General features: G+C 35.0%; 2 protein-coding genes across 3 annotated transcripts; both read right to left on the minus strand.

Moving 5' to 3' along the window:
• LOC109231151 (cyclin-A2-4) lies at positions 812-6,411 on the minus strand. Its single transcript, XM_019396714.1, has 13 exons — positions 6,274-6,411; positions 5,196-5,548; positions 4,598-4,697; positions 4,425-4,514; positions 3,915-4,051; positions 3,286-3,378; positions 2,699-2,832; positions 2,278-2,353; positions 1,939-2,015; positions 1,785-1,818; positions 1,537-1,686; positions 1,308-1,442; positions 812-1,166 (listed from the first exon to the last, which is right to left on the minus strand). Exons 2-13 carry the CDS (start codon positions 5,496-5,498, stop codon positions 1,107-1,109), a joined length of 1,389 nt encoding a protein of 462 aa, XP_019252259.1. The 5' UTR covers positions 5,499-5,548; positions 6,274-6,411; the 3' UTR covers positions 812-1,106.
• On the minus strand, positions 9,007-14,725 carry LOC109231153 (aspartate aminotransferase). Of its 2 annotated transcripts, XM_019396716.1 has the most exons (10): positions 14,547-14,725; positions 14,279-14,406; positions 14,093-14,140; positions 12,957-13,085; positions 12,678-12,737; positions 12,317-12,473; positions 11,559-11,665; positions 11,375-11,433; positions 10,471-10,579; positions 9,318-9,949 (listed from the first exon to the last, which is right to left on the minus strand). In XM_019396716.1, exons 2-10 carry the CDS (start codon positions 14,339-14,341, stop codon positions 9,497-9,499), a joined length of 1,185 nt encoding a protein of 394 aa, XP_019252261.1. In that variant the 5' UTR covers positions 14,342-14,406; positions 14,547-14,725; the 3' UTR covers positions 9,318-9,496. The 2 variants fall into 2 exon arrangements, with proteins under 2 accessions (XP_019252260.1, XP_019252261.1); XM_019396715.1 differs by lacking the exon at positions 14,547-14,725 and having other exon boundaries at positions 9,007-9,949; positions 14,279-14,527.

The following is a 14,930-nucleotide window of genomic DNA, read 5'->3' on the forward strand; positions in this document are numbered from 1 at the left end:
TATATATATAAAAGACTCTCCCTTATAGTGTCCTATTTATGTTATTTTATGAATTATTTGTGATTACATTATACATCACCTAATTAGGTAACTATTACATATAGGTAGCACCTTATCTTATACTCTATATTTTTTTGGTACATAAGATAAGAATAATATTTGCATAAAGATTGGGATTAACTTTATTCCATGTTTGATTCGGGGTATTAACTAATCATTGAATAATTTTTATTCTAAAATGATGAGATTAGTTATCCCACACAAAAGATGGAAACTAATACCATAGAATATCCCACCAATATACCAAACGACCCCTTAAAGTTAAGAAAAGCGGTAAAAAAAGAACAAAGAAATATATAGTATGAGGGTCAGGGAATACTTGATTCCTCATCTTCTTAAAATTTATTTTAAATTTCGTAAAATATACTATGAAGTATAAATCATGCAAAGTACATTTTAAAATGAAAAATCATTTCAAAAATATTTTACCCTGTGAATAACAGTGTCATATATTGTAGGAAAGGAGTAGTTTATATAAGCAGAGGCGAATCCAGAATTTAAATTTTATGGGTTCAAAATTTGAGATTTTTAGCATTGAAACTGTTATATTTTTAAAGTTATGGGCTCATATATACTATTTATTGCAATTCCAGTGATGTTTTATATATAGATTTACGTTCCACATCAAAAGTTATGGGTTCAACTGAACCGTACGCATAGTTGTACATCTGCCACTGTATATAAGTTTACGCATAAATTTTAGAGCTTATTTCTGAAAGGAAAAAAAAAGAAAAAAAGTTACCAATACTTGTAGTAATTCCCAAAATGCCTTTAGATGCTGCATTGAAGGAGATGATAGATCATCCCAAATTACAAAAAATGGCAAAATTAACTCTGTTAAAAATAGCATGTACAAGAATATAACTGCATGAATTCTTGAATATACAACTGAGAAAGTTGCTACTTTCCTACCACTAAACTTGCAATTTAAGTATATCTCTAGGGTGTCAAAATCTTTACAGCAAAAATGGGCTAAGGTACAAAAAAGCTCATCTCCCTTTCAGTTTCAGCAATGCTCCATTTGGTTAGTATCATATGTTCAAATTTCATGTTTGGAACAGTGTCTCAAGTAGTTTTGGCGAAGACAAACACGCGACAGACTTGAACTGTTAGCAGAGGAAAAAAGAGACTTATTAGGACCATACATAATAGTAACAACTCGAAACGAATAGAACTCTCAGTATTAAGATGGAATCACTTGGATGGACTCAATATACTAACTTTGAATAAATAACATACAAAAGTACCTTATCTTGCCGGTATTTAGCGCGTATGGCATTTAGAGGGCAGTTTTCTGTATTCAATTGTAAGCCTTGTAATGCAACAACTGTGGTTTTCAGATCCCGAGCCTTGTAATATGTATAGTGCTCCAATGTCGGATTCTGTCAGTGATGCAGGCATAGGTTCTACACATCAGTAGCAGGAAAAGCTAGTGAAATAAAAGTAAACAAAACAGCAAGAATTCAGGGAGCAAACCCATGGGTGCATTGACTGATCTAGTGTCCATCTTGCAAGGAATACAGATGATGCAGCAATAGCCGAAGGGAGGAATTTCAAGAAGTCATAGTCGACCAATGTCAGTTCAGCTAGATAATTAGCCAAGCACTCTAGCTCCAAACTGGGATTCTGAAACCATGTATAATTCGGACCACGGTTATATTTCAGTAAAAAGAGAAAGTTTTGTTATCATTCAGGAAATCTAGTGATGCACATTAATATAATACCTTGTAAGAAGCTTGTGCTGCTCTTAAAAATCTCCTGCAAATAGCATCATACATAAGAAAATGAAGTTCTAGTTTTCACAAAGACAAAAGGAAAAGAAACAGAAGTAAAACTATGCTGTTATGGATCAAGAGGGCGGGCAACTCGCTAAAGTACCTAAGAAAGGTCTTTGCAGTTGGAACTGAGAGTTGGAAACCAAGAAGCTTCAGCACAAGACTCTCCATTGCCAGGACCTGATCCACTTTACATTGTCAGAAACTTCAGTTTGTTCAAGTAGTATTATAATAATTATCAGACTTAGTAAGATCATAGAGAAGGGAGGGGGAACGGGAAGGTCTCAACATTCTTCTTTGGTACAACCATGAGTTTTCATGAAGATGTAGTATTTTCAAGTAGCATTCGAGAAAATTAACTTCTGAAATCTACACAAACAAATCATTGTGTTTTGACTATCATGATCCTGAATAGTCAAAACTTGAAAGAGCAGTATTCTACCTCACTTTTTGTGTAAGTATTGTCACTGATAAAACAGCACTCCTCAACATGTAGAGGACGAATCTCTTCATATTTCCTTCAGATAAAAAGAAAAGCCACGTTCAGCCACCAGATACAATATATTTACCTTATTCAGATATAAAAGGGAAAAGATTTTCAACTATAACAGCAAAGTGATGGCAATAAAGGCTTGATATCAGGTGAAGGTCACTGCAAGTGTGCTTACATAGGAAAATTTCTTCATAAGCACACATATCTTTGGAAGAATGAGCTTGTCAGATTCTAAAATGAGTGGAGTACTCAGATCCCGTATTTCTTCGACTAGAGTTTCTTTCTCTTTTAAGTATTTCAAGAAAGTGTTTTACCAGAAAGTAATATTACAAAGAACCTATAGTAGTACAAACAGTTGAACCGAGCTTACGAGGCAATTAGCATGCAAGTGATACCAAGGAGCTGCAGTTTTGGCCTTTCCACATAGTTTTGAGAGAGAAATAGATCGATGAAGTGAACGGCAAGATAGAGTATATCTGGCACCAACTTATATTCCTCAGACACCTGACACAAGATTAGACAATGACCTCAGTAACCAGCTTTCTTATGAATTAGCATTTCTAGAATTAGCGGATAGACTTACAAGCATTATGAGATCAAAAGGAAGGGGGAGAGAGGTGGGAAGCGTCCAACACAAAGTTGAAACTACACAGACTTAACTAGCATCACAATTCACAAAAATCTTATGAATGCTTTTATCTTAAGAAAAAAGCACATACGATCTTTACAAGTCATTCTCAAACCAGTCTCAGATGAGATCAGCACTAGATGATGAAAAAACAAAATGAAAATGTGATATTGCTTGTCCGAGTTGATACTGTTAGGAAATTAGTTTGCTTCACATTTATCTGCTCAAGATGAATCATGTACTAATAATTAGAAAATGTCAGCATTGGAAGACATAAACATTATGCTTTGACTATTCAATTTCCTTTTCTGAGATAAACACCAACTTACTTCCACAAGCCAGTCGACAAGGATTCCTCGCATACTTTGTGTGATATCTCGCTGGAGGGTTTCCATGAAATTTGATTGTGGCCTTTTAATTAGCTGGAGAAATACAAATCAGACTTTGTATTAGGATCAAGTTACAGTTCTCTACTGTCAACTGAAAAGACTAAGGAAATATTTGACACCATTATCCCAAAACAAGGAAATCTCAGAAGTTATACAAGTTGAGGTTTGGATTCAGAAAATTATTTCATATAATTATTAATATGCTGAGAAACATTCCAACAAGTAGGCAACATACCCGGCATCACTATTCTAGAGCTAAAGAATCCAGCATTCTTTCATAAGTGAACATACATCGAACGTACTAAAGTGGTTATAGCTACCATTGATATTATAATCAACTTGAGCATTGATGGCGATTTGTCTAACTCAAATTTTAAAGCAAAACTGTGAAAAAGCATCCTTGAGTCAGTTGAGCAAAGATGACCTTTGCCAAAGTGTCAGTTACTTTTTCATTCCAAAGCTCCTAGCCGGAAAAAAGGACCTATCTTGTCTGATAAAATGCAATCTCACAACAACGTAAACAACTAAGAAATCCACAAGAACTGTGCAAGAATATCAATTCAACGAACCTCTGCAACCCGGAAATTGTTATATATCTCAAGAGCATATTGGCTGCATTGTTGTTGATCCTTTTGATCAGAATCAATGTTTATGAAGTCCAACTTTGTTGATGTCGATGGTGCTGCATCACAAACAGCTTTCTCAACTGTTCCCATTAAAAAGTTCAATTATTTAGTAAGCAAAAGGAGAACAATTAACAGACCAACATGGTTGCGCAATTACATGGAAACACAAGAAAACTAGTAGATATAAATCCTTTCTCCAAAGAAAAATGTCAAAGAAAGAAAGCACGATGGAGAACTCCTGTTATTAGATTTAGCATAGAAACATATTAACTTAGTACTCAGGAATAAAGTACAAAGATAATAGCAAGGCTTCCTCTATGATTTATAAATGTTACTACAGAGAAATCATTTGTTATCTTCATCTCTCTTTCTTTATGATCCTGTATAGTCAGTACAACCACAAGTTATCAAAAGTTGTACTGTTTGAGTGAAACAAATTAAAAGAAGACTAACCTTGTCTTGAAAAACTATTGATTTCTGTTGGATTTCCTTGCTGTTGTTTATGGAACTTTCTGTCTGAGCAACTTCGAATAATGCTACTCCCTGCAGTTAGTCAAATCAGGTGATATTCATAAAACTGGCTCAAATAGTACTTCTCATATTAGAAAGACATGCTCGCAGCCTACTTGGTGGTAACTTGGCTGGAAATTGATGGACCTCAGCGTCGACTGAAGTGGTCACTTTAGACACATTCAGAGAACTGTTTCCAACTCGCATGATCTTCTTCTGAAAATTATATAATAAACTAAATCAGATAATAAGAGGAATAACATGAACCAGCAGGAAAGCATACACAATATCACCAAAGCTTTATTGGGATGAAATAGAAGCACATAAAGACATAAATCCTTGAATTAGCTAATGCACCTTAGTATTCTCTATATGCAATATTTTAGATCAATTCAAAACTCATTCTGATATTTAAGGGACTCCACAACAGTCAAACTATGAAACTTGTTTCACGTTGTGTCAATGGCAACAACAACAACAACAACAACAACAAACCCAGTGAAATCCCACAAGTGGGGTCTGGGGAGGGTAAAGTGTACGCAAACCTTACCCCTACCTTATGACAGTAGAGAGGTTGTTTCCAAAAGACCCTCCTCCATTCAAGAGAAGTAAAAATGAAGCAATAAACAAACAGTAGCAACAACAAGGTAATAAGACACGGGATTGTGTCAATGGCAATGTTGATAATAAAAGTAAAACAGAAGAACTACTAACTGGGACTTTGGCAGCATTCAGGCAGTCTCCATTTGAACTCTTGCAACATAGATTTGTGACATCCTTTAGCACTGTCCGGAATTTTTTCTCCACAAGTAGAGCATTCTTCTTCCTCTCCCTGAGGACTGCTGTGTTAGAATTTATCTGCAGAGAACATTTCTGACCCCGTGGCTTTGGCAGTTCTGCGCAACGTGCAAGCGTGGATTTTTTAGGGGCAGCAGCTCGAGATCTTGTAATTCGAACCATGGGCTCGTTTTCAGCAGAAATTACTGAATTTTCTCTCTTCATAGTAAGTGGAGGCATGGAAATAGGCTAGTCAATTTGCTCTTAAGTTGAACTAATCGCTCATTTACCTGCAACTTATGAGAATTAGTAACATGTGATATCAAGAATCATGCAGCTCAAGAAAAGTTGATACTAAGAGTGGCAACAGAATTTTAATTCACATCTATAAAAGCAAGTGAAACTATAATTAGCATAGATTACCATAAATTTTTGTTTTCTTGCAGCAAAAGAAACTGTACTCCCTAATTCCTATTTTTTTCAAACTATATTGGACATAACATTTCCTTAAGCAGATTTTGGACCTTGCTCATAAGAAACGGTCCAAGATTCAAGAATTCAAATTCAGAATATAATACCAATCAAATTGACATGCGCACAAGAAATACCCAAGATTCCACATTCAAATTCATAAAAATAATAATCCAATAGTTAAAAGAACATTAAACTATTAACCATCAAGAGAAGTCCAAATATAAAGAACTTACCTCTCCACTAATGGAAATCTTTTCAATTCAAAATCGAACTACATTCTCCTAAAAGTAAAGTTAAAAATACTTTCTTTACCAAACATCTAGATAATCAAAACCCAAAAAGGAAATTTGCCTACAGTCTTCTTCTTTATTTACACAACCACATCTTGAAAACTCCAAGAATTCAAATTTATTAGACAACCCACTTCAATCAAATAGAAAGAAAAAAAAACAAAGTAAAAACGGCGACTTAAGATTTCATTATTTCAAGAAACTACAGAGACCATATTAACAATGTAATTGAACAAATGTAGATTAGGAACCTTGTTCTGCAATCTCAGCTTCAACAAAAAAAATGGAGATTGAACTGTAAGAGGCGGGCTCTTGAGTTTAAAGTTCAAACTCAAGAAAATAGAAGGGATGTGAAAATACAAAATAAAAAAGAAAGTGAAATTAGAAATCCAAATATATTTCTTTATTTTTGGTTTACAGTAATGGCCTCTGACATAACAGAAAGAGGTTTGACTCGTTTGACCAAAACGGTTTTATAGGAGGAGACGAGGAGTTGTTTAGTTTAATATGTTTGGTTATTATAAGGTAACCCGGTCTAAAATGTAAATTGCAAAGGCCATCCTAGCTTGCTATTTTATTACCGACTTACCCCCCTCTCTTTGTGAAAATTATACACATTTGGTCCTTATCTACTCATAAATTTTAATTTAATATTGTTCCTCATGATATTTGATTAACCACAACTTTCAAGTTATAACTGATTATTAAGATGTACTTTCCGAGTGATTCCACCAATAGAGTCTCAAAAATTAAAATGAATTGTCCAATTCGTACTTGCTTAGTTTAAATAAAGATTAATTTGGTATTTTCTCATACTCTTAGGAAATATATTATGCACTGTAAATCGATTTTGCTCAAAATATGAGTAACAACATCAATAATATTTACCGTAAGTATAGCACGTGCTGACATAATTTTGTACTTGAATATTTGTAAGATTAATGAGAATACATATAAGATTGCGCGACAAAAAATGATAATAGAGATGAAAGATTTTCTCAACCATTATTCTTTTGCATTGTGACCTAGCTACTTATATCGCAAGGGGTTGCTTGTTATGATGAGTTTAACCTTGAAGACCATGAAAGTGTGACAGATTTTTTGAAGACTTCGGATGAACACCGAAAACTTCTTGTGATAAAAATATTGGAAATGTACGTCAAGGCTGAAGACGTCCGCAATAATGAGGTTCCGCAAAGTAGGGATATCCCTCAATCATCGGGTGGTTATTTTGGAGCAGTTTTAGCCGAACAGGTTCCTGGTGAAAGAGTTTGGCTTGATCTAAACTTATTTCCACGCGCGAATGAGAAGAGAGAAAATAATTTCTCCCCAACTTTACATAATCCACAAGCCGAGTGGTAAACTTCAATTTTTCTCTGTGTTATGATGTTTATTTTTATGTATTGAATTTGTATTAACACTCATATATTCCCCAGGGGGTACCGGCCAGATATGAATTTTACAAGTTATGAACCAACGACCAGTTGGAATATGCCTAGTTTTGGTGTGTTGGATCATGGTGGTCCATCCGAGAGTCATCATCAACAGGATAATGTGCATCATGGGATATCAACACGTTATGATTTGTAAGTGAAGTGATAAAGCTATATATAAAGTTTGGATGAATTTGAGAAACTCATTATTTTATTGGTTGTGCAGTGAAAATGAACAACTTGAAAGTCATGTCCTTACTCAATTGCCCGAAGATGACATATTTTGATCGGGATCTAGCAGATGCGCAGAGACGGGCACTACATTAAAATTACGGCCACAACATAACACTACAGGGAACTAAACAATATTAAAGTCACATATTAATATATGTACAACAATAACATCTAAATAAGATTAATTATTCCTAAAATAAGAGTTTATCTATTTCACTAATCTTTTAGCTCATAAATAAACTAATTCAGATAAAAAACAACAAATTGATTTAATCACAAAACAATCATGAAAATGCATATACCACAGTAAAAAATAACTAATTAATATTTTTTATAACAACTAATAACATTAATTATTCATAAAAATAACAATTTCTCTATTTACTAAATTTTTTAGCACACTAATAATATAATCGGATAAAAAATAACAAGTTAATTAAATCCCAAAACAATCACGAAATAACATAGAATACAGTAAAAAACAACTAAGTAATAGGTATTTTTATACATAAGTTTTAACAAAAAATAAGTCGGAATATTTCGATTTTAATTTTTTGGAAAGTTGAAGTTTGATGATTTGGAGCCGAAACGTGCAACGCACTACGCGATAAGGCCTTATATACGATGTTAGCTTGCTAAAATACCGAGAATCTACACTTTTTATGGGACCGGTGAGCTCCAACCGAGCTTTTTGTCCGTTAAAAATGGGGGGAACCGCTGGTTTTTTTAATAAAAAGGGCTGCTGGTCCGTTTGAAGGGTAAGTTTATTTATATAGGTATAGCGCCCATATATACCGCGCTGTAGTATATCGCGGTATATATTGGCGCTATACCTTTTCGCCCATTTTAAGTTCAAATAAAGCGCGGTTATTCACCGCGCTATATATTTATGATGCCTAGTCTTTTTTTTTTTTTACCTATTATGTTCGCTTGAGTCCAAAAGAACCACACTTTGGTTCCGAACTCAAAATTATACAATGAGCTACTAATATTTCTATTATACATCTTTTATATCGTAATTAATTAGTCAACTTGTACATTTCTCGACTGCCAACATAATCTTACCCATGAAAATTAAAGATGATGGACTCACACTGAGGGATTGTTTGGTACGAGGATAAACAAAAATAATCCTGGAATAAAATTCAGTACAGTCTTATCCATTGTTTGATTACTAATCCTGAGATAAGTTATCGCAAATCACAATAGTATTGGGATAACGTATATCTTCCAGAGAGTAGAATAGTAATCAGAAATAGGTTATTCCAGGATACAACAATAAAATTGACAATCCTACGATTAATATAACATATCAAACGATCAATAAAAACTAATATCAGAATAACTAATCCCAACATAACATAACTTCAAACCAAAACCTCAACCACTAGGACTAGTGGCATGTTTCAATTGTATACCATAGCACGTCTATTAAATGAAATTACATGTCCATTAGAAGTCCATCGTTATATAGAAGGAGGACCTATTATCTACCAAGTTTCGAACCGTGCACCATCAACCCTCCGCAATTTCTGATAACCTGGTAATTGACATATATGTATAAATGGTTCCAAGAGACAGGCTCGGAGATATATGAGACACTTCCATTATCCATTTAAGAAAATCAGGTACATGTGAGTAACTCATTTGAAACTATACAAAATGGCAAGTTTTAGCTTGCATTTCCAATGATCAAGTTGCAAAGCTGAAAATCCCTTCAATTATTAAGGATAAAATGTGTCTTTCTTGTATTGTTGATGGCTGGTGTCCAGGAGAACAAGCTGATACTAATTTTCACTCAAGAGAATCATGAAATCATTCCACTATTTACGAGTTCTTCCAAACCTTTCCTGAGCCTTTCAGCAGCTACCCGACAGTCCTTTTCGATCAATCCTCCAAAGGAGATCCTAACGTGACCTGGACAACCGCTGGAACTTCCGGGGATCAGGACTATTCCATGCCTCTTAGCTAGCCAATGAACTACTTCGAAGTCGTTCTCGTATTTATCTGGCAGCTTTGCCCACAGGTAAATGGCACCTTCTCCCCCTTTAACAGCTCCCTCTCCCAAAGGAGATAAAGCTTCTAGGAGTAGCTCTCTGTTCTTGACGAGGTCTTTCACTTGATCAGTTACCCACTCTGGTCCCATCTCCATAGAGTAAAGAGCGAGTCGTTGAGAGATTATAGAAGCACAAATAGGTATGTTGTCCTGAACTTTAAGGAGTTGAGCTGCGAGCCCCTCCACTTCCGATGGGTATGCTATCTGCATCCATTAAGACACACAAACAGGTTTTAGTATTTTGTGAGTTTAGAATCTGGAGTAAATATTCAGTACAAAAGTTTGCAGAGGAATCACTGCAAAATGTATGTGTTGCAGCCAAAACATGTTGTAAAGCAATGATGTCTCATTTCAACAAGTCACATCTGTTGGAACAACTTGTTTTTGTTGCGAAAGGAAACTTAAATTTGGTAGTGATTGCGACCAATTTTATACCATACAATCCGAGCAGATTCCTCGGCCCGGCACAATGACAGCATGCAACAGTATTCTTTAGAAAAGTTAATGACTGGCAAGTTGAGATTAATCAGAGGTGTCATATTACTGATTTTTAAAATAGATGCGTGAGTAAAGACAAGAGGGAATTCACAAGGCAAGGAGATGCAATTGCAGAATGGAGAGAAAAATCATCTTTCTAACACTATCAAGAGTCGGTCAGCAGAATAATAATCACTTTTTGGCCTGACAAAAATTTTATGTCTAAAGTTAGAACAAGCTTCACTTACATATCCAACTCTCCATCCCATCATCCCATAAGCTTTAGAGAAGGAAAAGATGTTGACTATGTGGTTTCCTTCTATGCAAACATGTTTCCGATCATCATACATGAAATACCTGCAAATGACTTGCTACATATATATAAGAACATATCATTCAGGAAAAATAATAAACCACAAGCATAGTGTACCGAACAAAGTTACAAGAAAAAGAAGGACCAGAGATGATGCTTGACAGAATAAGATAAATGCATTCACGGGAGAGCATAGACTCAATAGCAACGTGTCTTAATACTTTAGCTCTTCACAAAGCCAACTTTCATCTATAATTGAGAACAAATAGCAACAAATGGCCCAAAATAAAGATAAAATTCTAGACATGTTCAGTGAAGTGTAATGACAAGTTGGTTGCTTACTGGAATCTGAAAATTAAGATTCAGATTCATTTCTCTCTCAAACAAATTTAAACCTGATCATTCTTCACCTCAGCTATTTCCTTTCCTCCCCTTCTTAGCAGTTAATTTTATCATGCAACAGATCCCGGCTGTCATAAATTTTGTTGCCTATCAAATTTAGTGCAGTCTGAAGTTTCCTTACCAAACTAGTCCTAATGTATTGCCAACTGTTTGAAACCAACACCCCTAAAATGTTGGATATGTAGCATTAAAAAATTTCTCACAATGCAACAAAAACCTGTATCGTTGGTTTACATTCACAAAGTTTCTTACTGGTCTAACCAGCAGTATTTTAGGACCACTCCATTCAACAATTACTTTCCTCATCATCGATAGTTCTAAGACCGTCATCATTCGTCCGTGGATGAGAAAATGAAATGGCAGCAGTCATTAATAGCAGGCTGTCAAGTCAATATGAGAAACAAAAAGATTCGTATACGGCAAGAAAAATCACTTACTCATAAGTATTATCAATTACGAGCCAACATCCCGCCTCTTTACAAATATCAGATATCCTCTATATGACAAAAAAGCAACCTTTTAATGTTTCAATAGTAAAAATCACAAAAGAATATCTACTGAATTTTGAATAACTGATGACTGCATTCCATCCATTCGTATCTATAAAGATGAGATAAGGACCTTAAGAAGGGACTCAGGGATATATGTTCCTGATGGATTCCCCGGATTAACAACAGTCACAAGCTTTGGGGTTGGTACAGTGTTCTTTAGAGTACTCTCCAACCAGTCTGAAATTGAGAAATCATGGAATATGTTAATGGATACACAATGAAATAATAAGGCAGATAATGTTTGAAACTCTCAAGTTCATTATGCAAAACGGTGGTGATATTCTGGTTAACAGTATGCATCAAAGTATCAAACTATAAGTATGTAACCAAATCAGATAGTCAATTGGGCATGAGGCTTACTAACTACTTTTTTCTTTTTTCTTTTTTCTTTTGGGTGGGGTGGTGTGAGGTGGCATATTATGAACAAATAACAAGAAGCGATGGCGAGAAGAATATAAACCATTTGTGGTAGCAGCAAATGGTCACGCTCACTTAACTGGACCATTGTAGGACAAAGGACAGAAGGAGTGCTCTCCAGACAACAGTCTAAAAATCTAGACCACTATGTCCGCAGCAACCTCTTTTCAAATTGATTTCTATTGAAGTAGTTTTAAATTCAGAGTAGAGGAAAATTGTGAGAAGTTTCAAGCAATGGGAAAACAAAATAACTCCTAATAAATATGGATGATTACAATCAATTGCCAAGTGGCCAAAGGACAAAGAGAAAAATGCTTGGGCATTCAAACTTGGCCATGCAAGCTAGCAGAAAAGAGATATATAAACACAACATATAGCATAATAATCTTAAGGTAAATTATTGGAAGGAACCTGCATCCGGATGAAGTGTCTTTGCGTCACCAGGACCCACCAGAATATCGGTAACACCTGTCATCTGGAATGACATGTATGCATTGAAATAGTATGGTGCAAACATAACAACTGAATCACCAGCATCACACAGTGTGAGAACGACGTTTACAAAAGCCTGAAATCATTTAGTTTAAGGCTCCATTAGAGATTTCTTAGCAATGGGTATACAGCTAGCTTAAAAGTAGTCACCAACAAAGAACAAATACATGTACACAAATTAATTCGTCCTTAAATGAAGCATTTCCATTCCACCACAAATGGCTCTTTGACATTGTCTGCATTCAGCTTAAGATAGAACATTAAAAGAGTAACGCCCTACCTGATTCGCGCCAGCAGTAACCATAACTGACGATTTGTGTAAGCTATTTTCACGACCCAACTGGAGAAAGGCACAAAGAAAGTATTAGACTGGACTAAGTAAAAACTAAAATCTCAATGAATGAATAACATAGTTTGAAGACATGAGATGAGCCCAATTTCATATGCAGCCATAACTACTGGTTCACTAGGCAAAGTACCCTAAGCCACTCCAATTTTAGTTCCACTACTCACCACCTTATAAGATGCAAACCAGAGTAATCCAACTGATAAACCATACCTTTTTCGTCAATGCCTCCCTGAGCTCAGGAAGGCCCTCATCGGCACCATAGCGACTAACTGAAGGTTCCCAGATGATTTCTTTGACCTTATTCAGTGCTTGTGCAGGTGGTTGCCAGTACACTACCCCCTAAAAGGCAAAGAAAAGAAAATAAGATGATCCCAAAATGGATAGACAGAAAACAAGGACATACTATAATCAGGCAAAACAGAAAAGTCCACCCATTGACAGATAGTAATTTGTTCTTCCTTTTGTTTACTCTTTGGTGTCGGTTCAGTACACTTCCTTGTCAATAGATTGGTCCTCAGAGATCCTGAGGGTACCAGTCCTTTCTAGACAGCCAAATAATAGAAGGATAACTAAGGGGTAACTAATCTCTCACTGCTGATTATTCTTCTGTATCACACTATCACTGCATACTTATTGGTTAACTCAAGTACAAAATAGATCAAAAGAATAAAAGCACCATATGTCTTTTCTCCACATGAAAAGGACAAACGGGAATGGAACATACTAGAAAGGAAGTTTTGTAACCCCAATGATCATGGGAGAAACCCGAGTACAATTTCTTTTGCAAAACCAGAATTTCAGGCAATTTAACTTACTTCGCAAATCAGAGAAATTTATGGATCAACCGTTCCTCCAGCAAAAGCTTAAGAAAGAATGCCGACCTTATACCAGTAGCGCCACTTATACATATGCTCTTGGCCCATAACCCACCCACCTACACCTTTTACCCATTCTGAGCTCAATGGCCAGTCATAATCTCCTATTTGCACATTCAAAACCATCTGGAAATACATCCTTTAAATGGGAGGGAAGTCCAATTGGAAAAAAAAAAATCCATTTCTGGCTTATTCTATATATTAAGCAATTCTATTTCAACTGAAGGAAAATAAAATTGATAACCTCAAGAATAAGTTTGGCCAAAATTCCAACACGTCAGACAAGTCAATTAATCTAAGTTAATCTAATCAAGATTTTGAAGTGCACAAAAGATGATTTGTAATCTTAGAACAACAAGGATGAGTAATCACAGTTATCAATTTTTTGAACCTTTCAACTGAGAATGGAACAATAAAATAAAAATAGCAGAAAACAAGGTACTCTAAAAACATTGGAGAAAGTAAACAAACCTGAGCTAGAGAAATACAACCTTCAACACCTCGAACCAATTCTTGTATCTACAAAATTTCAAAACACACAACAACAAAAAACAGCATATCAATTATGAAAAAAATCCAATCTTTATCATCCCATTAATGCACAGAAACCTAAACCAAACAATAAACAACATATCTAATCTAAGGTATACAAATTACCTGAACCATAACTGGTGTATTGGTCAGCACTGCTCTCCTAGCCAAATTCCCAATAGAACCCATTTTCTCTCTCTAAAAAAAAATTTAGTAGCAGAAAAAAAAGGCCTTTTCCTTTCTGAAAATCTTAACTTTTGAATATAAAAAGCGATAGTTAGAGATATACAAATTGGATCTTTTTTGTTTAATTAATAATGAGTAAATTTGACTGTAAGAGACAAACTGCAAATAAAAGTGGAGTAGCTGAGCTGGCAAAGGAAAACAAACGCACCTTTTTGTATTTTTGTGTTAAATCCACGTTACTATACCATACGTTACGAATCTCTTTTGACTGTAACAAGTTGAATTAATTTGGTAGAGAAAATGAAGGAACAATTTCTTTGATTCTCTCTTTCTTCTGTTTTTCTTTTCCTTAGGTTTTTCTTGACCCTATCTCCACCTACTGTCAAATTCTTTGGCAGCTATATCACTTAAATCTCTAATCAAATTTATTTTTGGCAAGTAAATCTGTAATCAAATTCAACCCTAGAAAGTTTACTACTAATTGTTTCCTTAAATGTTACTCCGTCAGTTCCCGTTTATGCCTTTATGGTCCGTTCTAAAAATGATTCATTTTTAAATTTGGAAACAATTTAGCTTAATCTTATAATTCTCC

The sequence above is a fragment of the Nicotiana attenuata genome, chromosome 8 (genome assembly GCF_001879085.1).
Source record: "Nicotiana attenuata strain UT chromosome 8, NIATTr2, whole genome shotgun sequence".
NCBI lineage: Eukaryota > Viridiplantae > Streptophyta > Magnoliopsida > Solanales > Solanaceae > Nicotiana > Nicotiana attenuata.

What these genes read in the sequence shown, in the direction of transcription:
- LOC109231151 (XM_019396714.1), bottom strand. Translation starts at nt 5,498, where the DNA reads ATGCCTCCACTTACTATGAAGAGAGAAAATTCAGTAATTTCTGCTGAA. An exon ending in TTGTCGACTGGCTTGTGGAA is followed by an intron (nt 2,833 to 3,285) that starts GTAAGTTGGTGT and finishes ATCTTGTGTCAG; the next exon opens with GTGTCTGAGGAATATAAGTT. An exon ending in ATCAGTCAATGCACCCATGG is followed by an intron (nt 1,443 to 1,536) that starts GTTTGCTCCCTG and finishes CATCACTGACAG; the next exon opens with AATCCGACATTGGAGCACTA.
- LOC109231153 (XM_019396715.1), bottom strand. Translation starts at nt 14,341, where the DNA reads ATGGGTTCTATTGGGAATTTGGCTAGGAGAGCAGTGCTGACCAATACA. An exon ending in GGGAGGCATTGACGAAAAAG is followed by an intron (nt 12,738 to 12,956) that starts GTATGGTTTATC and finishes GCCTTTCTCCAG; the next exon opens with TTGGGTCGTGAAAATAGCTT. An exon ending in TGGGATGGAGAGTTGGATAT is followed by an intron (nt 9,950 to 10,470) that starts GTAAGTGAAGCT and finishes TAATGGATGCAG; the next exon opens with ATAGCATACCCATCGGAAGT.